Here is a 23,935-nt window from a genome sequence, read left to right as displayed (position 1 = left end):
CTTCCCAGTTACTGCTCCAGTGTGTATGACTTAGAAAAGCAGTAATGTATCACCTCGCAGAACTGCCAGAGAGACCTACACAGGCTCTGAGCAGTATTTACCCTCTGAACGGGAGAGTACAAGATCAACAAACCCTTCCCAAACCAAAAAGCAACCCCCTGACTGAAACAAAGAGTCAATATAGTCTCAAATATACCCTCACATGCCAAGCAGGAGCCTGAGTTCCCAAACCCAGCTGCTCGACACAGCTCTGGGCTTCCTCTGTCCTACACCGGATGGGATGTGAGCAGCTCAGACCATTCAACAGGTCTGTTTAGAAGGGGGAAAAAGGTGGTTGATGCACAAACAAGTGGCAATCAAGTGAACAGAGGGAAGGTCCAAACTCGTGCTACAAACCCAGGCTGTGCTCCTCCACAGGCATCTCTTCAGTCTCCGTGGAGGGTCTCTGGTGGTCGCGGAACTGCGCCGCTCCACACCGCGGGCTAGGAGGAGAACTCGTCTCAACACACAGCAAAACACCAGCATGAACAAGTTAATTACCATGGCTATTAATTTCTAATTCAGTTTGATACCATAGTGAACCCAACCGAGGCTTCTCAGCCAGGTTCTGTGTTTCTAACCTAAAGTATTTCAGCAAAACTCAAGTCCCGTAGTTTTGCAAGCAGCAAAATAGAAAGTAACAAACTTGTGTCTACTTGGAGGAGAACTATACATTCGTGAGAGCACACACAATGAGTGCAACACAGCTACTCTGAAAGTAAGGAACCAAACCGGCTTAATCAATGCAGCAGACATGCAGGGTCTGCTAAGTTACCTTAAATCCATGTTTGCTGGTGATTAAATATGTCTACAGAAGATATATTACCATTCTGAATATATTTTCAAGCAGACCAAAAAAATACCTCATCTATTGGTTACTGGTGTGTTATTTTTAACTAATTAAATATTGGGAGGGATTCTACCCCCCCTTGCTATAAAAATTGCACTTCTTAATTTCTATTAAACAAAACCAAAAAGAGATAGGTTTCAATTCTATCTTCCAGTATATATTCACATGGAAACTGGATCGTCTTGCTCTAAGCTTGCAGGAGTAGGTGTAGCAGTCCTTGCTCTCCAACATCCCCTGCACAGAAGGTGCCATCAGTACAAACCCTCCTTCCTCTGTGCTCTGGTCACTTCTTCAGTGTAGTGCATGGGTAAGTGATTTGATTTTAATTTTTTGTAAGAAAACCTGAGCTTCAAAAGTCTTTAAAAGGACCTGGAATCAAATCTGGCCCATTCTGACCCAAAACAGCTCAGTTCTGCTAGGAACTCCATCCTGTCCTCGTTGCACACAGCTCCTCCTGAGACACCATGGCTCTGACCTGAGGCGAGTGAGGTGTCAAACCCTTTCCCTCCAGTCTCTCTTGACCCAGGAGACTTTCCTCCCAACACACTTCCGAGGGCTCCTTCTTCCCTCCCTTTAGCACTGCTGCCTCCCATAGGGCTTTGAAGGGCTCCCCGTGCCAATAAAAAAGTCTCTCTGCAATCAGCACGACTTCCTGGACACCAGTGATCAACTTCCTCTTGCAAAGTCTTCTCCAGCTCATAAAATGTCATCGTAATCCAATAGTTTAGAGTGCTGGCGGGTCTTCCAGAGGCGGTAAAGGCGGAAGTCAAAGTAAGTCTCAATCATTTGCTTACCTAGGAGTGAAATGAAGCGGAGGGGTTACACCCTGCAGCAGCAAAACCACCCTAGCCACCTATAGGCAGGGGCACAGGAGAACCCATCCACATGCTTCATTGGTGAGTACACCGAGCACCTGCCCAAAGCATGGGAAGGTGCCCATGAGCAGCAAACATCATTGTAGAACTCAAACCATGAAAGGCTCCTTAAATCCCCTGGCAGGGTTTGTCTGAGCTGGGAACTGAGCACAGAATCTGCCTCCAGACTTTGACCTCTCCGCACTAACTGCAGAAGGAGCCTGTGGAAGGGGGCTGTGGACTATCACAGAATTACAGATTGGTTTGGGATGGAAAGGACTTTAAGATCATCTAGTTCCAACCCCCTGCCACCAGACCACAGCTCCAACAGCATGCGTGAGGCTACCCAGCCCAGGGACTTCAGGACATCACAAAGCCAGAATTAACTCCTTGTAAAGATTTGTGGGAAACTTTAAAAACAAGTAACTTGAAAATTCAAACTAAAAATGGGTGCTTTGGTTTATAAATGAACACTTACAGCTGCCCCTGTCCTGCAAAGCTGTGCCTTCTCACAGCAAGGAGCTCAACGGAACACACTAATGCAAGCTGTGTGCACTGGCACCTCTGACGGAAGGTGGAGGTCTCACAGGCCATTACAGACCCAAGACCATGCACAGGAGGCAGTGAGTGCCTTTGACAACCCAAGGGCAAACAGCCTCTGAGACAGGGCTTAAGGATGGGATTTTCGCTTCTGAGGCCTGATTAAGATTAATTTCAGATGACTTTGCAAAGGATTACAGCCGGTGCTGTATTAGCACGTCCCAGATTGATCAAGGGCATAAATTCAGGCATATTCTCCAGCCCAGCCTCTTCAAAGATTAACTGCTTAAATGTATGCACACAGAACCTACTGCCTCGCCTGCCAAGCTGCACAGAAACCCAGGAACTGCCCCGCAAGTTGCTTCTGGGCACACATAAAATCCTTGAATACACTGCCAGGGATGGGGCAGCCACAGCTTCTCTGGGCACCCTGTGCCAGCGCCTCAGCACCCTCCCAGGGAAGAGCTTCTGCCTAAGAGCTCAGCTCAGTCTCCCCTCTGGCAGGTTAAAGCCATTCCCCTTGGCCTGTCCCTACAGGCCCTTGTCCCAAGCCCCTCTCCAGGTTTTCCGGAGCCCCTTCAGGCACTGGAGCTGCTCTAAGGTCTCCCCTTAAGGAGCCTTCTCTTCTCCAGGCTGAACAAGCCCAGCCGTCTCAGCCTCTCTTCATAAGAGAGGTGCTCCAGCATGTTTGCTATGGGATCTATGCAAACACTCTGTAAAGTGGGGTCCAAATCTCGACAGGACACAGACAGCTTTGTGCAGCATGAATGTGCGCAGCTCCTCTATGGTCCTGTGACAGTGAGTGGAGTCAGGAATAACCCATCAAGTGCTGATGCGAGTGTGAGCAGCAGAGGAAGTCTCCACAGTGCTTACAGCCTAATGCTGCATGTTCTTATCTTCTTAGAGGTCAATGTACTAAGGATTACAGCTAAGGTAAAATAAGGGCAAACAGAATGTCGCTTCAGAAACTGCACCCATAATTACATTGACCAAAGAACAGGAAGGATTCTTTAGCCCTTGAAATATCCTGAACTACAGGCAAAAAACATTAAAAAAAGCAAGGCAAAGCAGACTGAGATGCAGAATGGCTCCAGCCCAGTGCTTGCTGATGACACAACTCACTCAGTACCAGTGGTTTGAGCCCTGCAGAAGAGAATCCTGCACACTTGGTTACAGAAAAGCTTCTGCTCCCACTTGCATTTCTGCCATGGTCTTCACATGCCCCAGTACATGACAGATCTCCTAAACTGAGCCTGGAAAGCTGACTACTCTTTAGGCTGCTTTGCCACTGCCCGTGGCCTGAGAGAGGGTTGTGCAGCCAACAAAACAGATGAAATGTGATCATGGAGCAATTGCAAGGGGAAAACCAGGTTCAGCCACTGAACTGCACAAGGAACAAGCAAAAGCAAGACTATGGCAGGGCTGAAGGGAGCTCAGAATGGCTTTTTGAAGCAGAGGCCCTCTGAATGGGACAGCCTGATGAGGATGGTGTGTGTCTTTGTACAGAAAATAAGTTACCTTGAGCTGATAGTTCAAGTGGAGACTCGAAGGCAACCCTATAAGGATTCATTAAGTTTTTCAGATTCTGAAATAGCTGAAAGGAAAAGATACTGGGGGTTAGCAGCTGAAAACAAAAATGAACTCCAGGACACCCAGAACTGCCCATCATTGTTCCCTACCTCAAGAAAACCTCCCATCCCTGTTCTTTAAAACATCTAGCTCACCAGTAAATAAAGTGCTTTGAACTACTGTTCTCCTCAAAGGCTTCAGTATTTGTCACTTATTCCTCCCCTGCCCTCTGGGGAAGGCACAATCCATAGGGCACTTCACCCATTCACAGCCTCTCATAGGACAGGATGGCAGCATGTTCCCACACAGCAGAAGAGGAAGGTTTAGACTTCACAGTGTAGCTGTTTGGCTTGGTGCTACTCACCAGACACTCCCAGGAAGCTCTTACCTTCTCCCCATTGGGGTTTCCAAGAACATAGCAGCCCATGATGTGAATGATATTTGGTTCAGGATTGACTTTACTCATCAGCCGGCTCAACCTCTTCCAGAAGCTGGAAGAAACAGGAAAAAACAGAATATATAATTTAAAGCAAAGCAACCCCCCCCATCTCCTCATGAGTAATCAATCACAACGACATGCACACACAGCTCGGGAGGGACCTGAGGCTTGTGGCCTGAGGAACAGCCTGCTCAGGAAGAGCCGTGGTTTCTTAGACAAGGAAACACAGGGGCCAAGCAAGGGTCCAAGGAGCAGGTCCCAGTCATGTGGTAGGGAAGAAGGAGCAGCCCATTGAGCCAAGGAAGCTCCAGGGTGAAGAGAAGGGAGCCAAGTCCACCAGGAGTGCTTTCAGACTGCCATTCATTGAGCATTCTCCTCTTGTAGTAGTTCCCTCCATTTTTCTCTCACATTTCTATCAATTACCCTTTCTAAGGATGAGTGGTATCAGTGCACTGGTTCATTTGCAGGGCACAAAATCAACAGAGAACAGCTGGAGAGGTTGTTCTCCAACATTGCTAGAGACACCAGCAAACCACCCAGTGCTTGGTGCTGCTCACCAGTCAGACCCAGTTTACCTTTTGGGACTACTGACCACACACACTGTGCCTAGGGGACAGAACAACCACCTCCCATGGGCAGGGGATCAGGGCAGGCTTCTGGTGGGCCCTGAAGCTCTCTGTGATCAGATTGCTTTCCTCAGGACTGCCTCCCAGGGACATAGAGGTTAGGTGGAGATAGTCACATCCAAGTTTTCAGCTGTGACCAGCTCTGGACCAGCCATGCCTGGCCTGTGTTCAGAAGCGTGTACACAAACACATGCTGAAGAATTTTATTGTCAGTGCTTGTGCCAGAGCATGAGAGCACTGAACAGATGTAGATTTTAATAGCCAGTTCTCACGCCAACAAGTTGTGCAGAACAGGTTGGTGTACATCCTCTCCCCCACAACGAGGTGAGTTTGAGCCAGCACAAACGAGCAGGCAGCAAAACAGACAAAGCTTAACTCTCTGCAAGGAGAAGCAAAACTGCCTCAGCAGCCCTGGCTGACAGGGTGGTGGTAGTGAAAATCCTCCTCAGGAACGTGCTGGACTTTGAGCAGGCTTTGCAGAGGCAAATTCCATCTCCTCTGCAATCAGGAGGGAGTTACCAGAGGCAGCTGTGGGGGGGGGACCGGTTGGATTTCTGCTTAGAAATGCTGTCTCAGCCACTTCTGAGCAACAGAGGCACAAGGCATGTGTCCTGGGGTCCTGGTCAGCAAAGCCTGCGTTGAGAGGAAATTTCCACACCCCTTTTGGCAGTCTCTGTTCCACAGATAAAAGCATCAATCTCCTGGTGACCTGTCCTGGGGCTGCACCACTCCAGGGCCAGGCTCAGCCCTCTCGTCCTTGCAGCCCCCCCAGAGGAGCTTTAAGCTGCTATTAGGTCACCCCTCAGCCTCATCTTCCGCTGACCAACCCCTCCCCTCTCCTGCTCAGGCATGTGCTACAAACAGAGCAAACCAAGCAGCAGAACGCTGTGTGAGCCCAGAAGGTGATGCAGCCACTCACAGGATCATATCTTCCTCCTTCTCCACTTTGGCAAATGTGGCAACTTTGTTCTTTAACAAGTATAAGTGACCAGGGCCTCCCTGCAAGAGACAGACAGACAGATATGAACCACTGGGCACAGGCCATGAAGAAACAAAGCCTGGATGTTTCTCGTCCTACACAGCCCTCTGTGCCACAGGGGAGCAGAGCCAGGCTGGCACGGCTGCTGTGTCTTCCATAGCAGGCACTGCAGGGCTTGCTCGGGAAAGAGTCACACATGGGAGAGTGCTGGGGGTTGGATTCTCTGGCTTTTACTGTTCTATGCCCACCTTATTCTAAAAAGGCACAATAATAGACAAAAATGTTCATTGTGGGTGGCTGGAGAGAATAGGGAAGACAAGAAAGCCCCTTTTGCTTGGGGATTCTAGGGGACTCGCCTTGGTGGGCAGAGAGAGGCTGAGCCAAGCAGGGATTAGCAGGAGAGATGTCACTGAGGAAGAGCTGGACTTTGGCTGTAGCAGGCACGAAAAGCTTGAGTACAACAGCAGGAAAAGTCACCATCTCCAGGTCAGTGTGCTGCAGACCCTGCTATTCCACAGCACCGGGCACGTGGAAATGGGTTCAAGTCAGGCCAGCTCTTAACTTCTCATTTCAAGGTTTCTCGCCCAGCCGCTGGGGAAGTGGGAAGCTGAACACCCTGAGGAACAAGAAACGTGGGAAGGAAATCCCCAGACCCAGCAGGAATCTCTGCACCCAGCTCGGCAAGCCTGGACCCTGACAGCACAGGCCCGGCTCCAGCGCCGAGCTGTGCCATCTGCCGGTCTGCTCCGGGACACACACCCTGCCACGGCCACACTGAGCGTAGGGAAACGACCCTCATCGCATCGGAAATGCTTGTTCTGTCTCTGGAGCACTCATTTCGAGGTCTGTGTAAAGCTGGTTTCCATGGGTTTCCTTGAAAGCAGCCGAGGAGCAGCCCAGCTCTGGACTTAACCACACTAAATCAGACTTTATTTCCTGCTGTTACAGCAACTCCCCACTTCTCAGTGTCTGGGGAAAGGAGAAGTGCAAGCTGCCCATGTGCAGTTACTGTAACAGAACCTGGACCACTGGTTCCTCTTTGTAATTTTCCCTGTAGAAAGTCACAGAATCCCAGCCTGGTTTGGGTTGGAAGGGACCTTAAAGCTCATCCAGCTCCAACCCCTGCCACGGGCAGGGACACCTTCCACTAGAGCAGCTTGCTCCAAGCCCCTGTGTCCAACCTGGCCTTGAACACTGCCAGGGATGGGGCAGCCACAGCTTCTCTGGGCACCCTGTGCCAGCGCCTCAGCACCCTCACAGGGAAGAACTCAAATTTGTGACAACCTCCCAGGCCCTTCACAGTTTTCATGTACCTGGCAAAATATCAGCATCTTCCAGATCTTGCAGCCTTTCCGATAGATGTTCAGCTTCTTCTCTATTTCCTCTGCAATAAACACATTGGGAAATTAGAACCATGGAGGAAGTTCAAAATTAATCTTATTTCTTGTCACGTCAGTGCTGAAGGCAGGAGGCTGAGCTGCGAGAGGTGCTCAGCACCCACATTCGCAATGATGACAAAGCAAACCCTTCGCTTTCATGCTGTGGAAAGCAGGAAACCCTGACACATCCCAGGGCAGAGAAGGGACAGAGCAGCACCAGGTACTGCTCTGCAGTGACCATGGCACTGGACTAGATCCAGTTGTGCTGACCCTCTGCTAAAGCTCCCCTTCACCTACAAGGGTACAATGAATCTTTGCTGCCCTGAGCCTCAGCTTCTCTTCCATAAACTCGGAGCTTGGCACAGAACATGGGCCACAGAAGTGAAGTTTTCTTACTGCAGCACATCCAACAGCACTGACACTGTCAGGTGTCACTGGGTGACAAAAGCACCTTTACGTGTGGCAGCTGAGGCACAGGGCAGTGGAGTGACTAACATGTTGATCAGTTACACCTGCAATGGGCAGGAGTTAAGGAAATAACACTCACGTACCAAGGATGTCATCAAAGGTGGCATGTTCATGGTCCTGGAAACCAAGAGAGAAAACATATCAAGGTTTACTGTCATTACACCAGCTCCCACGACATTATTATAGTCTCTAACCTTGTACACAGCTCCCATGACATTATTATAGTCTCTAACACTGCACACAATCCACACACATCCCAAACGGATGCTCCAAGAGCTCAATTTTATCAACTGATTGTGTCTGGTCACACCACAGTAATAACCACCCTAAACCTCATCTAAGTAAAGCAGCTGAAGACTGAGTGGTTCATGAAGACCAAGTCTCAAAGCTGAATCCTGCAGACTCCACAGCACACATCATCCATCAGATGCAGTCAGCATCAGCAATGACTATTTGCCTCTTGGCCCATGTTTTGTAGCCAGCCTCTGGCTCTAGATGTGTCTAAGATGGCTACAAACAGTCACAGTACCAACACATCTGTCTCTGGCACAGCAGGGTCATCAGGATATCCCTTTCAAATGCAGTTAATATAAAGTGATGAGGAAAAGAAACCCATGGACCCATGCTGGTGCTTCAGACACCTGCTCCTAGAGAAAAACCGAGGTTCTGACTGACAGGGCTGCACCACTGTACAGTGTCAGGGCTCATGGTCCAATGCAGAGCTCCGAGGTTCTAAGGATGAACAGAAGGAGGAGCCCTAAGCCTGGCAACACACAGCTCTGCCTGGGTGCTCAGTCCTGCCCTTTCCTTGTTGATCTTCCCAAGCTCCCTGGTTGTGCTTCCATAGTCTGGCAGCCCCATGTGCGATTTCCACTCCTCCGTACTCTACCACTGAGACCTGAGCTCCCCTCCCCGAGCTACCCCAGACCCAAATCACAGAATCCCAGACTGGTTTGTATTGGCAGGGACCTTAAAGCTCCTCCAGCTCCAACCCCTGCCATGGGCAGGGACACCTTCCACTAGAGCAGCTTGCTCCAAGCCCCTGTGTCCAACCTGGCCTTGAACACTGCCAGGGATGGGGCAGCCACAGCTTCTCTGGGCACCCTGTGCCAGCGCCTCAGCACCCTCACAGGGAAGAGCTTCTGCCTAAGAGCTCATCTCAGTCTCCCCTCTGGCAGGTTAAAGCCATTCCCCTTGGCCTGTCCCTACAGGCCCTTGTCCCAAGCCCCTCTCCAGCTTTCCTGCAGCCCCTTTAGGCACTGGAGCTGCTCTCAGGTCTCCCCTTCAGGAGCCTTCTCTTCTCCAGGCTGACCCAGCCCAGCTCTCTCAGCCTGGCTCCAGAGCAGAGCTGCTCCAGCCCTCGCAGCATCTCCTGGGTTCAGCACACCCCCAGCCCTTTCCTGACAGCTTTCCCAAATCATATCAGTGTTTCAGAATTCCCATAACAGGAACCAGGGATAGGGACAAGAAACCCCCATTAAATAATTGTGTGTGAAGCCTGCTCCCACCCATCCAAGCCATAGCAGAAGTGAAACACTTACATAGAGAATGGGGATGATAGAGGGATCGTCCCTGCGGATAATTGTTGGGACATACTCTGCTTTGGGCACCTTGGAGGAAATGAGCTGTAACGGGAGAAAGGAAACAGCATGAGGAGAAGGCAGTGGAGTAAAAAAGCACAAAGGCCACGGTAACAGTGCCCTGTTCAGTTGCTCTCAGGTGTTACCCAGCTCATCCAGCCTGTCTGCATCCCTCTGGAAGGTCCTCCAAGCCTCTGATCCACTACAGAGCACCCCGAGGTCTGCCCACTCCTGCTATGTGTCACAGTGTCCTCGAGCCCCAGCTGATGAGCACACAGCTCTGCTGACAGGCAGGACTGAGCCTGAGACAGCAGTTTGTAAAGTGGAGCCCAGTGTGCAGAGGTAGCAGCTTGTGCATCACCACAAATGGCAAAGATCACTTCTCTACAGCCCTCCTCTGTGCCAGGGTCTGCAGAGGATCATTCAAACAGGCACACAAATCTGGCTGGTGGTGGGATGGCTGCATACCTGAATGGGAACCAGCCGAGGGATGAAACAGCATCAGCACAGGCAGACACAGGATGTCAGGCAGATGCAGGTTGCCTGGCAACTCCAGCTGAAGCTTCAGCTGGCTCCAGCAGCATGAGAGCCCAGAGGATTCTCCTGCTGTCAGCACAAGCACAGCACAAGGACTATGGGAACATAGGCAGTTTGACTGTGCTGTGATTTCAGGCACCTCTGTTCATCACTTTGAGAGTGGAGCAGGCAGCGGTGCTGGTGGGCTTGTGGGTTCCAGCTTAGGCTGGCTTCAGAGCCCTCCCTCCTAGACAGCACATCACTGCTTTAGCCACTTGGCAGGTAATGCAAAGGTTCTGAAGAGTCCAGGGAGGTAATCATCACATGCACCACCTGGGAGACACACCGGAGATGTCAAGGGCTGAACAAACCCAAGTTCTGGGTTCCTGGTGATCCATTCAAATGCAGTCCTGCTCTGCTGGACTGGCAATGCCACCCTGAAAGCTTGAGATCCCTTTGCCTGAGTACTGGTGCATGTGGCCAAAGGATGTGTCAAGATCTGGTCCTGTGTGCCAAATCCCCCAGGGCATAGCAGGAGGGAGTGCAGGGAGATGAGCACCAAGGAATCATAGAAGAGCAGACAGCATCATAACACAGAGCTCCATACCAGGCAAGTAACAACAGGAGGGAGGCACTGCTGGAGACTCACATCTCCAGTTATTGACTCAGTTCAGTGTTGGTGACAGTCCTGCTCTGATCTCAGGCTGGACTACAGGTCCTTCCACTTCCAGTTTTCTTTCAACACATCCCCAGCAATAACAGATGCTCAATACCATGTCTTGGCTGATCTCTCAGTGACCCTCATATACACCTGAAGAGTTACTTACATGAAAGACTTGCCTCTTCTCATGAAGATCCTAAACTTAGCAGCTCTGAAAGGACAGACACAGCCCGAGTAGATACAGGTAGCAGAGTTGAAATCCTCACCATTATTTTTGGTGGAATAAAGTCTTCTCCATCACATGCCACGGCTTCAAGTTCCTTTTCTGCTTCCCAGTTCAAGTCAAAGTTGCCATCCAAAGTGCCACAGGAATCCTGAAGGTCATGGCCTGCAGGAACAGTGTGCATTACAAGGGCAGAACAGCCTCCCTTCCCCTCTTGGTCCTGTGTGGCAGCCACCTTGCAGGAGGTGCCACAAGCCCTCCTTGTGCCCTCCTTTCTTCCCCCACAGACACCACACTGGGGCTAGTGCCCCTGAGCAGACAAAACACTTAACAAATGAGGAGAGCACACACAGAGCTGGTACCACACATCACTCCACAGTTCATCACTCCACAGTCACCACATTCAGCTTTCAAGTGCTAATCACAACAGCCACCCTGTCACTTCAGAAATGGAGGAGGAGACAGAACACAGGCAGACTCTACACTTTAACATTGCCAAGCTGATGAGCAAAAGTCCACAGACTTCAAAGCTGGTTTCCTTGTAATTATTGCTCTGACACTGTCTTCTGTGATTATAAACTCTGCCTTGTTGGTCAAACTGATGCTGGCAGAGAAGTCCCAGCGCGTGAGGACAGCCGTAGCAAACAGCAGTATTGCAAGAGTACACTTGAATTTGCTCTCCAAACTGACCTTACCTGTTGCCCTTCAAGCCTCCTGGGGAAAAAAAATCTGGAAGGAATATAATTGACCATTAAAGGTTAGAAACAGAGATGGTTCCCTGGAGCCAAGGCCTGAGGAAAGAGAACCAAGACGCCCCTGTTTGCGCCTTTGGGGATGTCCGAGTGTCAGAGTGTCCCTGGCAGTGCCTGGAGCCTGTCTGAACCATGTCTTTTCCATTCGCCTCTGAGTTAGCTGAGGGAGTGGGGAGGAATCAGACTGCAGAGGAACCATCGGGTCATGTTTTGAACCTACACCTCCCCCTACAACCTGGTGTGTGTCTTCTAGGAGGGCTGCACCTCGTGCTTACCTAGTAGGTGAGTCCATTCCATTACTGAAATTCGTTTACATTACATCCCATTTCGACATGGGCAAACTCACATCCACCATGTGTCTTGCCCACAGGATTTCAATAAAAGCTGGGTAAAACAGCTGTTCCCTTTATAAAAAGACAGTGGGAAGACGCTGATATTTCCTCCTGTGAATTAACACACCAGCATCTCAGTCCCCACGAGCATTACTGCGGATTCCCAGAGGAATTCCTGACAGCCCAAACAAGGATCAGATTGCCCCAGGCTATCACCCGTACAGCCAGCATGGCCAGGAAAGCAAAGCTCCATCTCATGGAGCGCTGCAGCTGTGCTCCTGAGCCATTCCAGCCTAGGAAAGAGCTCAGAAGGGGCTCTGCACTGGAAGCCAGGCAGGTTAGCCCTGCTGTGGTGAAAGCCTTGGACTGGTGTGCTTCCAGGTAGGTTGTTTTGGTCCCAGGCAAATATGGGATGATGGGAACAGAGGGCTGCAAGACAGCTGTCCCCCTGGGTATCCTTTGGCAACTGCACAGTAACATGAGGTTGGATGGGTTGTGCTCTACAAATAAATACAGGCACACACAGATGAACAAGTGTATCTACCCGGAGTGGTACTTGCTCAGATCTCATGGAACTAAAAGGATCACAGATGGGACAAAAGAGCACAGAGGAGTTCCTCCAGTGGGGCTCCAGTCCGCACCTCAGCTGGAGGTTTGGCCACAGGAGGAAGCTCAAAGGACTCAGAACTCACTTTCTCGAGAGTCATGGAAGGAATCGGCTTTGATGGGAGTCGGGTCACTCCAGGACCTGCTGAAGCTCCTCTCACGCCGTTCGGCAAATGCTAGGATAAAACCAGAGCAGGACATTAACAGACTCCAAAGCCACCTCTGCTGCTGCCAGCAAACAAAACATCCAGAGATTTCCACCAAAGCCACACATCACGGACTCCCCTGTGCTTGTTCTTCACTCGCCAAACGTGAGGCCTTTCCACACAGCAAACAAGGGTCTACCTTCTGGACAGCAAAAGGTAATGTGCTCACTTCCTGAGCAGGACCATTACAGGGTACGGAACACAGCAAAAGAGAACACTTGATGCTCTCTCAAATGCACACAGCTCAGTCTAATCAAGACTTTTCCAGTGTTCCAGTATCAATGCTCTGACTCAAAGGGCCTCACGGACGTACTCAACAACTAATGACACCTCCACGACCAGAAGAAGGCAGTAGTTCTCCAGTTTCCCCTGCATGTTCTAATGCATCCCAGTTAGAGCTGGACCAGATGGGATGGGAGGACTCTGGAAAGCTCCCACTTTCTAAACTTTCCTGCAAAAGAGGAAATCCTTCAGGTTTTGCCTGCACTCGTGTGAGCACTCCTCCCCCAGCTTTCCTTGTTTGTCCAAGGGGCATTATACTGTTTGTACCAGCATTTCCCAAGCAGAACCAGGGAGCTTAGCCCAGCTGGCTGCACTGCAGGCAAATTCCTGGGAGCTGCCAACAATATCTGACTTGGCAAGCCCCTGTGAAAGCCATTACACCCAGATTAACAGCCACTTATAGCCACTAATACCTATTTCTGGTAGCAGACAGAGCAAGTTTGCTGCAGTGTGTCCAGTAACAGCATCTCATGTCAGGAATTGACTGCAGATCTGCATTATAACAGCTGAGAAGCAACCTGTCCTTGCTGCAGTGTGTCCAAGTGTGGGAGTCCAGGGAGACAAATCACATAGGAAGCTCTTCAGGTGATCTCCATCCTCAGCTTTCATTTAAACCCAGGCATTTAGCTACTGTGCACATGAAGAAAGCTTTGAAAACATGACCCGAGAGTTACCAAGGCAGAGGCATGCCTGAGCTTCCAGACAGCTCTAGGGTACATAAGCCCTCTTCATTTCAGGCAGTGCTAACTCAGATGCCAATAAAGACTCTTTGAAGGACAATGCTCTTTGCTGTTCACCCCCCACAGCATATGAGAAAGGAAAGGATGCAAATTCAACTCAGCAGTGCTTTGCAGTGGGCAGTCTGTATGTGATGCTTGGCCAGAGGTGGGAAGAACGAGCTGTTTCCTCTTCTGGAGCAATCCTCAGGAGGTTACACCATTCTTAGCCCACTTCACAACGATAAGGGAGCTGCCCAAACCAAGTCATGGAGTGTTGCCTTCCTCAGGGAAAGGGAACTGCTGTATCCCAGGTGATTTCTTCCCCAGTAGAGGCATTAAACACTCCCTTATTTCCCCTTTGCTACAATTTCTTCCCTGTTCCTCTTCTTCCTTCCACCATCCTCTCAGCAACTCTCCCCCACATCCTGCTGTGGAGATGGCGGTGAGACAGGGGAGGAGAAGAGAGAAAGCCACGAGCCCACTTGGCACATGGAGCACCAACTGTCCCAGGAGCCACAGCTGGTCCTCAGCTTCAGGAAGAGGAGTAAGAGGCCAGGCAGCCCTCGCCAGCTCCGCAGAACTCCCAGCTCTGATTCTGCTCACAAGTGCCTGCACTGGTCATCACCAAACCCCACACACATACACGACAAGGATGCTGCAGTTCTTCCACTCCTTGCACTGACACCACGGAGATCAGCCACGGCCAAAGCAGAGGGTCCTCAGAAATAGCCTGCAGGCTGCTTGCAGACATTCATGTGTCCTGGAGACTTGCAACAACCTGGCTGCTTCTTTGTAAAATGGCACCAGCACCTTTCTCTGGCCCAGTGCTAGGTCCTTTCTACCCACATCTGCATGCAAGTTCCCATATCCCACCAGCACAACCCCAGCTCCTCACATCCACATCTGACAGGTTCAGTGCTCACTTACTTTGTGCTTTAACCCTTCGGCTCCCCACCATGCGGAGGTGCTTCCGAAAATTCCTGAAAGAAGGCCAAACAGAACCTGTGAGAAAGGCAACCCAGAGCAAGACCTGGGCCCAGCAGGCTGGGAACAGCTGTGAGGGAAACAGTGATCTTGGGAAGACAGTGTGTTTCCTTCTGGGCATTCGAAAGCTGAGACCAGGCTCCCAGCCTGCACCTATTCAGTGCTGGGGATGGTCGTGTTTGTCAGGAGCACGGCTATTTCTTCCTGGCTGGAATACATGGCAGTCCCTTTCTCAGAGCCTGCTCTCACCTTCCTATGACCAGCATGCCTGCGCTACCTCTGCTGAAGACACTGGCTGCTGCCTATGCTGGCAATGGTCCCTCTTCTCATAAAGAGCAGTAACTGCTCCTCTCCCCTGTGCTCCACGCATGCTTCAGCAGGGAGGTGGGTGCCCAGGCTCTGCCCTGCTCATGCACACACCACGCTCCTGGCTGTGCTCATTCCCAACACATTCCCAGCAGCTGCTAAAATCCCCCCTATGCTGTTAGCAGCCATGCAGCCCCTACTGCCCTCCAGGGCAGGGAGCTGGGAAAGATGGAAGCAGCTTCCTCCTTGTGAGGCAGGGCTGTAGGTTGTCAGCAGGGCTGGCTGTCCTCATGGGCCTGCCTAAGGCTCACAGGTAGAGCTCAGTGGGGCTGCAGAGTACACAGATCCAGAGGAAGCCACCAGAGGATGAGCCTTGGGGAGCAGCTACACCCCAGAGTCAGGTCTGTGTAAAACAGACCATCCCGGCCACTCCTGAGCGACCATGGCAAAGGGACTCAGTGCTGTCCCTTCAAGTGCAAAGGACCTCTTTCCCTTGGTTTCATAGAATCCCAGCCTGGTTTGTGTTGGAAGGGACCTTAAGGCTCATCCAGCTCCAACCCCTGCCATGGGCAGGGACACCTTCCACCAGAGCAGCTTGCTCCAAGCCCCTGTGTCCAACCTGGCCTTGAACACTGCCAGGGATGGGGCAGCCACAGCTTCTCTGGGCACCCTGTGCCAGCGCCTCAGCACCCTCCCAGGGAAGAGCTTCTGCCTAAGAGCTCATCTCAGTCTCCCTCTGGCAGGTTAAAGCCATTTCTCATCACTTGCCTAGACAAGAACCAAAGAGGACAGAAACCAAACAGGACACCAGAAGAGACACAGGGAAGTGGCAGCACATGGACTATCACCCTCCATGAAGCCTAATTGCGTGGCTTCACCCTGCAGAGCAGCCCCATGGCCCCAGGGCTGTCAGCCAGCACAGCAGCCTGCCTGAAGTGCAGGAGCCTTCCTGGGGTCCCTTCTGCCCCATCAACACACACTGCAGACACCAAGCAACAGAGCCCAGTGCTGGTGAAAGGGGTAACATGACGAGTGGTCTGGCTCACACACAGGTTAGTGGTATCAGTAAAGACACAGTACAACCATGCAGATACATCAGCAAACACTAGAAGACACTTCCAGCACTGACATGTTGTTCAGAAAACATTGGATATGTCCATTCCTGTACAGCTCAATCAACACAGCCCTCATGGGAGAACATTTAACCCATGTCCCATTTAGCCTTCTGCACTGTGCTCCACCTTGGCTTTGGATCCCATCCTGTCATCAGGATGCAGCTCAAGAAGGAAAAGCTGGGCAGTGAAGCTGGGAGCAGCATTATTCCATGACAAATTTCCACGTGCACCTGGGCTATTAAAGCTGTTTCCCAAAGCTTTATTTTAGCCCTGCTTGGGTACACGAAGATTCACTGCTGTGGATCAGACACCTGCCCCTTTAGACAGGAAGAAGCCCCATTCACTACACAGGGACTGGCTCTGTATACAGCCCTTCTGGGGAGGGGGATGACTGATGTGGGCTGTCTTATTGCACAATAGATTCAAACCCAAATACAATGTTTTAAGTGAAACAGGGACGTTCTTTACACAGAAAGGTCGCAGACACACAATGTAGCTTATCAGAATGAAAGTTGTCATGGTGCATTGTAAAACCAAGGTCATACCAGGCACTGAGCCTGAGATCATACAGACACTGAGCACCCACATAATTGCCAAGGCCACTGTTGCTTTGGGCTTTGGGCATTTGGAGTAAAGCCCATTCTGGAGTAAAGATCAGTCTTCTGTTGAATGCTCAGCTGTCCTCTCTGCAGAGGAGCTTATTCAGACCTTGGGGGCAGGGGTTAAAGCAGCCTTTGCCATGAAGATGCTGCTCCCAGCTGCTTGGACAACTTGCTCCCTCCCACGACTGCAGCTGAGTGAAGCTGTCTAGATACACAAACACTGCTCCAGCAGCTCAAGGGGATCCAGCTGCTTCAAGCTGACCACTGCACTACATGCTTGGAGAATGGGCCAAAGGCCATTTTTAGCTCCTTGTTGCTTCTAGAATAAAAGCACCTTGGAAAGGAGGCCCAAGCCTGGAACTGCCTTTTACTGTGGGCATCCTGTGGTCATCTAGAGCCTTCTGAGGGCTTTCTGCAGCTGTATGGGCCCTCAGGCCCCTCTGCTTGCATGTTAGCACAGAAGGACTGGCACAGGAGCCCTGGGAGAGCTGCAGTCTCCTCTGTGAGCAGCAGGGTACATAAACCTGCCCATCTTCCTGCCTAGTGGCTGCAGCTGCACCCACAACACCCAGTGTTACTTGAGCACCAGCAAGATCTCATCACCCATCAAATGAACAAGCATCCCCCAAGTTACACTGACACAACCTCCTTATGACTCCCTTTCCTGAACAGCCCTCCTCCAGACTGGCTCTACATGACCCTATGCAACTCCACGGCATCCATCCCAGCCACAGCAGCCCCATTCCACACCCTCTGCATAGAAGCCTTTTTACTGCTCAGACAGAGGTCAGGGGCAGAACTGCTGACCGAGAAAACTCCCAACATCACCTCACACGTTCTCAGCTCCTCCTTGCAATGGTCCTTCAGCAAACCACTGGGCATCACTCACTGTCACTGCAACACCCATCGTGTGCTGTGCCACACAAACAGCCTCCCATGCACCAGGCACACAGGACCAAGCACTGGAGGGGCTGTGTGATGACAACTGAGCTTCCAAGACATCCAAGCCACGAATTGCTGCACAACATCCAAAGCTCTGGGGTCCTCCTCCCTCCAGGAGGAGAGCCGAACACGAACCACAACCCCACAGCCCACTGCCCTCTGCTCTTTTACAGCAAGATGAATGCAGATGGGCTCCCACTGTTCAATCCTGCCCAGATCTGCAGTGTCCACAGGTTGAAGGGACACACTGTTCACCCAACACAAGGATGCCATCAATCCGTCCTCTATCCTGACTACACAGCATCACTGAGGGATACAACTCCTACTCCCCTACTTGCAAACCACATGAACAAGCCATTTCCTAACAAAGACTCGCCTCTGTCTAATAAATCCTGTGAAATCTTAAAGACACTATTTCACAGGGTCTTCAGTTGTGATTCTTATTTATCATCATTATTGAGGGAAAAAACCCCATTACCCTCAAGTTGCTAATGAAAACAATTCCTGGCAATTTCCCAGTTAAGAAAACCTGATGTTTTTCTCCCACTTTGTTTTGAACAGTGCTGAAGTGATCATGACAGTTTTTAACCAATGACACATACACTGTGTTATCCATCTTAGCAGGCTGCCAAAATAATCGAGCCTTGGCACATGTGAAAACCAGAACAGTTCTGATCACCACAGTGGCTAAATGATGTGCCTGTGAAGCCAGCAGAAAGAAACCAGGGCCCTTCTGTCATACCCAGATGACCAATCCCTTTCTCTTTCCTTTCTGTTCTTTTCAGAAAAGCTTGAAAAAAATCAGTTCTGGTCACTAGAGGGGTACATTTTGCCTAGGTCAGATTTTCTGGAGTGCATCTGTAGATGCAGCAACAGTACAGTAAAGTACACATAGAATAATAAAATCATAGATTGGTTTGTGTTGGAAGGGACCTTAAAGCTCATCCAGCTCCAACCCCTGCCACAGGCAGGGACACCTTCCCCTAGAGCAGCTTGCTCCAAGCCCCTGTGTCCAACCTGGCCTTGAACACTGCCAGGGATGGGGCAGCCACAGCTTTTCTGGGCACCCTGTGCCAGCGCCTCAGCACCCTCACAGGGAAGAACTTCTGCCTTAGATCCAACCTGAAATTCCCCTGTTTAAGTTTAAACCCATTCCCCTTTGTTCTGTCACTACAGTCCCTAACGAATAGTCCCTCTCCAGCATCCTTGTAGCCCCCTTTAGACACTGGAAGCTGCTATGAAATCCATCTAACCACAAACAAATTTAAAGTATCTGGGAGAGAACTGGGGAAATTGCACCTTTAATTCTTCTATATACATTTTTTACTGCCTGAGACACAGATCCTGTATATTATATTCAGAAGCTTAAGAAACTACAGTGTTCCTTTAAGAAGATAGAGACCAGCTATCTTAAGCCCTGCAGCATCATTCACCTCCACATTTCCAACACAGCCACTGCTAATGTCCCTAGAACAGCAACACAGACAGGGACAACCACGTTCAGTGCCGTCAAGCCTCAGGAATGACACCCGGAGGGCCCATGCGAGGGTGGAGCTGGGGAGGGAACGGGCCCTACCTCTGTATAACAGCTGCAGAATCATTCTCTCGCTTCCGCCTCTTCCTCTCTGCGTAGCCCCTGAACGCCCTGGGAAACCATGTCAAGCCATTAAGCAGCTACACAGCTTTGGACTGGAGAGGACACGAAACACAGACAGGAGAGGCCTCACCACACGACAGAGAGAAAGCTGACCAAGGAAGAGAGCCAGCCCTTGCAGGCCTGCGTGCGAGTCAGGGACCAGGCAAACACTCGCTGAGCCAAAGGTCCTCACTCCCTAGGGTTGGTGGTTGCACAAAGTTGTTGTTCCTAAAGCAAAACAGCGACCAGACCATGGCCCAAAGAATATGGGCGAGCAGTCATCATCCCTGCTACGGAGGAACTGGGCTAAGAGACTGCAAACACAAAACCCCTTACACCAGGATCAAGAGGGACAAAAGCATGCCAGCAACTCCAGTCTCCATTTTGAAGATGAGGATGGTTGTGGTGTGATCTGTGTAGGCCTACCAGGTGTAGCCATCTAATCTCCTGCCTGCTGACAAACAGCCCTAGCATAGGGAAAGCACGATATGATGGACAGGAGAGGAGAGTTTATGCAGAACACCAACAGACAAGGAAATAATGAAGATTATACTTACGAGATGCTAGAGATTCCAGGAGATGCAGGGGAAAGAAAGAGAAGAGGAGTTCATTAGTGCTCAGCCCCAGCAGCATTCCAAGGGAATTCTCACTCCAGAGGGAATCTTTCTTGTTAGGTGAAATTGCTTTTTAAATGAAACATTTCTCAGTGGTAAGACTCCTACTTGACCGAGCTAAATCCTCCCTGGGGCAGTGCTGGCATGCAGCTTGGATGCAAATTAAGCTCCTTGTAGACCCAGAGAACATGCAGAGGTACAACTGAGAGCTGAACCTGGCCCATCAGGCTGCAATGGGAGCTCAGCATCATGGACTTCTGGAGCAGGGAGACCTTCCCACACAGTGACAAAGACTTGTGAAGTCACCTCGTGCTGTCTGGTCTATGAAGGAAGAGAGCAAGGTGGACTGAAGGCACCTAGAGCAGAGGCCAGGAAGACAGGGGCACCCGGGGGATCCCTGTCACCCCAAGCAGCTTAAGGAGGTGCCCTGAACTCCTGGAGATGTTTCCATGCAATCTCTAGAGGCAGCACATTAACCTGAAACATTAACCTGGGAGCTATGTTAACCAGGGGAGCTGTGCTCCTCAGGGGTTTCCTTAGGGCACCATTTCCCAAACCAGCCTCACTTTGCCCTTCAAGCCCTGTAAAGCCCTGCCATGGGCCATCATTCTGCAGTAAACCTTGTGCCCACCAAAGATGACTTCCTCAATACTGGATCCAGCCCTCCCTGCCATCGGTCCTTACAGGTCCGATCCACTCTGGGTTATCCCAGAATCAACAATCAGCCTCTTTTGGGGATTCAGGAAGGGAAAGGTAGGAAGGAAAAGAAATGGCAGAGACAGATTACATAAAGGACACCAGACAAGGAGAAACAGGAGTAGAGCTGAGGGTGACACAGGGAAGAAGACAAGGCTGGAGAAGGGCCTTAGAAGCAGAACAGTGTCTCATTTCCCTCATTGCTTGCCTTGGCTTTCCAGCCAGACAGGAAATACTTGAAACCAGGAAGACAGCATTTCCTGACAAGTTGGGTACAACCTGGAAATGAGGCTTCCCTTCTTCAGTCCTTTGAGAAGTGCCTCTTCCCAACACACAGCAAGCAGGGCACCAAAACCTGCCTGAGTCTGGAGAGAAAGGCTGTTCCTAACCCAGATCCAGCCACACTTCACAGTGACACCTTCCTCAAATGCCCAGACCAGGGCAGAAGCTGCAGGGCTACATCTCATCCCATAGAGAAGCACTCCTCTGGCTGACGGATGCAGGACAAGCCTGGAATCATGTTCCCTTGAGACAGTGGCTGCAGCAGAAGCAAGTGCTGGAGGGTCTCATGGTGCTGCCACAGGACCCTCTCTCTGCAGCAGCAGCCAGGGACAGGCACGTCACAGAGAAAATCAGGGAAGCAGAGGAGAGCTGAGTAGCCCAAGGAGTTAAAGAAGGTAAAACCAAACAAGTGGGAGTAGTAGGAAAGAGAACTAATAAGCACAAGAGAGAAATCAATAAGAGGCAAGGCTGTCTCTCTCACCCACTGCAGTGCCAAACATGCAACTCGATTGCTTCAGGCTCTTAGCTACAGCTCTGAGTGGGCCATGAGCTTTCAGCTGCACAATAAAAGCTATAGCAGAGGTTTCACTTACGCTTGCATAGTTGTAGTAGCAGTTTGGAAACTGAAGAGGTTCTCTTTTGGGAACCAGGTTCGTATGGGGACATCATCTGGAAAAGAGAGAGCAAAACCTGAGAATCCAGTAGGCAGAGACATCCTTCAGGCAGCAACACTTCCCAAGCTCCTTCTTTTAGTGCTGTTCTTTAGCATCCTGCCCTGTACTAACAGAAAAGCCTCATCCTCCTCTATATCTGCACACTACCACCAAGTGTAAATTTGTGCTAAGCCATCTAACAGGCTGCTTAACTGAAGAATGTAAGCTCCATCCTAAACCTGGAAGATTAGAATAATCCAGGAATTACAGGAGAGACATTTGAACCAGAAGAAAATACAGGAGAAAGAAATAGTTTTCATCAAAAGCCTTTTCCAGCCTCTGCCTTTCCCTTAGTGCCATTAATTTGAATTGTCCCATTTGTCCAGCTCCCTGAAACAACCTCCTGTGAAAGACAAAAAGCATTCACCTTCCTCTCCTCAGGACCATAAGCCTGAGATATGGCCTTCTTTTTGTGGTTTTAAAAGTCAAACAGCGTATCAGCTGCACAATCCACAGCTAACTCTGGGCTGCTTTGGTTGCCTGTGTCTGTAAACTGCCCTGCCTGAACCAACTGTGGATCATTTCTTAATTCCACTGCATTAGGACACTGCATCATCGTCACATAATCACAGAATCCCAGCCTGGTTTAGGTTGGGTTGGAAGGGACCTTAAAGCTCCTCCAGCTCCAACCCTGCCATGGGCAGGGACACCTTCCACTAGAGCAGCTTGCTCCAAGGCCCTGTGTCCAACAATGACCACCAAGACAAAAAGCAAGCACCAAACTGAGTCACTAACGATGAGTGTGGGATGGTGGTGACCAGAACCTGACCAAGAAGCAGCTCCTACTGAAGCCTCCCAGGCTGAAGTCAGTCAGGCAGGGACTCGGAGGTATCAAAATCCACTGACACAAGACGTGCCAGAACTCAAGGATTTGGGTCTGATTTTTCGTCTTGCTTCACTCCCAGTTTGTGGCTTCCTTGCTCAGTGCCTTGCCACAGGCTGCCTGATCCCGTGCTTGCTTCCCTTATTCAAGTTTAAGATCAGCTGCGTTATCTTAGTCATTAATATTCTGGCATTGTCAAGAGGATTCTTTTAATTCACTTCAGTTGGCCCAAACCCAATCAAACCCAATCAAACCCTGCACACCTACTGCAGACACAATTACTACAGACCAAAGCTTACCCAGTGATTTGTACAGATCATTATGCTACAGACTCATCCTGCTGTTCCCTGGAATAGAAGAGTGGCTGCAATTAGAGATGCAAAAAAATGCTAAATGCAACTGGGGAGGCTCCCTCTAAAGTGAAGCTTCCAAGGAATCCTATAGAAAGCTCTAACACACGCTCCTCAGCTCACAGTTTACGTCAAGCCTTGTATAAAGGCACCCTAAGGAAATATATGTTAAATGAAAACTGCATTCCAGTATGCTAAATACTTCTTATGAAGTTCCTATGTCTGCTCTTCTCCAAAGAACAGATGGAGGAGAAATGCAAAACATCTCAGGCTGTAAATGAATTACTGGTTTGAAGTCTCAAACCCACAGAAGTGGTGGAGGAGAAGTTGGACAAATTCCTTTTCAGCCAACAATTCTGTTCAGACTTCTCCAGCACTACACACCTCAAAGGACTGGCAATCTCTTAATGAATTTTAGTTTTAAAGCCCCCAGCTTTGATTCAAAGCAGAGCCAGTGTTTTATGATACTTTACCTGGACAATCACTGCAGCTTTCCTCCTTTTCTGATAGGCAGGAGTCAACACAAGAAAGATATCACTCCCCTACCCAAAGCACTCAATGGAGAATAAAAGATTTGGGACCCTTCAGAAACACCTCATTACCAGCTAGAGGTAGAACAGTAGCAGAGAAGGGGACCAGGGAGCAGAGCTCAGCTCCAGAGCTCATCCCCTAAATAAGATTCAGATTCTGAGTGTGGCTATCTTGCTTCCAGGAGCAGGTAGCACGCACTGCTTTGGCCAGGCAGAGCATCTTCTTCTGCTTTCTTCATCAACTGTGACAAAACAGCGAGGGAACCATGGGCCTGGGTAAGACTGGAGGCACACCACCACCACCATCAGCACCTCCAGCCACATGCCAGGGGATAAACTCATCTCAGCACCTCTGTTCATGAGTGGATGTGTTTGTATGAGACACAGGGAGCAGCGCAGGAGATGACAGCTTGTGCTTCTCTGGAATGGTGTTAGGCATCATAAACTCAGCATAAAAATCCATATAAATCATGCCAATCTGGCCTAACTGCAGCAATAACACATCATGTAAATCCAAACAGAGGAGGCAGCACTGTAAAGTGAACCTCTGGGGAAATTAGTCCATCTCTCCCATCTCCACTGTTTTCTCCACCAGCCATGCATGAAGGACATCCCAAAGAATACTTCTTGCATCCTCTGACAGTTATCCCATTCCATTCTCAGTTTTCCTCTGAGTAACAACACTTGGATAGAGCACGCAAATGAGACCAAGCTGAGAAAAC

The 23,935-nt window shown here is 50.2% G+C and overlaps 1 protein-coding gene across 5 annotated transcripts in view; it reads right to left on the bottom strand.

Annotated features, from left to right (window-relative positions):
• Positions 1-908: 908 nt before the first annotated feature.
• NSMF (NMDA receptor synaptonuclear signaling and neuronal migration factor) overlaps positions 909-23,935 on the bottom strand; it is a 45,591-nt gene continuing 22,564 nt past the window's right edge. For 2 of the 5 annotated variants that reach the window (XM_061479793.1, XM_061479797.1), the window contains 12 exons: positions 21,391-21,466; positions 19,146-19,214; positions 14,548-14,600; positions 12,500-12,589; positions 10,767-10,888; positions 9,285-9,368; positions 7,827-7,860; positions 7,210-7,280; positions 5,837-5,916; positions 4,241-4,343; positions 3,802-3,877; positions 909-1,683 (listed from right to left, as the gene is read on the bottom strand). In XM_061479793.1, the coding sequence (XP_061335777.1) occupies positions 1,586-1,683; positions 3,802-3,877; positions 4,241-4,343; positions 5,837-5,916; positions 7,210-7,280; positions 7,827-7,860; positions 9,285-9,368; positions 10,767-10,888; positions 12,500-12,589; positions 14,548-14,600; positions 19,146-19,214; positions 21,391-21,466 (956 nt within the window). In that variant the 3' untranslated portion in view covers positions 909-1,585. The remainder of the gene's footprint in view (positions 1,684-3,801; positions 3,878-4,240; positions 4,344-5,836; positions 5,917-7,209; positions 7,281-7,826; positions 7,861-9,284; positions 9,369-10,766; positions 10,889-12,499; positions 12,590-14,547; positions 14,601-19,145; positions 19,215-21,390; positions 21,467-23,935) is intronic. The other 3 variants (XM_061479795.1, XM_061479794.1, XM_061479796.1) reach the window with 3 other exon arrangements.

Source organism: Pezoporus flaviventris, unplaced genomic scaffold (genome assembly GCF_033815535.1).
Source record: "Pezoporus flaviventris isolate CSIRO_AGI_PZ_B2104156 unplaced genomic scaffold, CSIRO_AGI_Pfla_v1 ptg000154l, whole genome shotgun sequence".
In the NCBI taxonomy this organism is placed as follows: domain Eukaryota; kingdom Metazoa; phylum Chordata; class Aves; order Psittaciformes; family Psittacidae; genus Pezoporus; species Pezoporus flaviventris.
The sequence above is the reverse complement of the archived record's forward strand: the minus strand, read 5'-3'. Positions and strand labels throughout refer to the sequence as shown.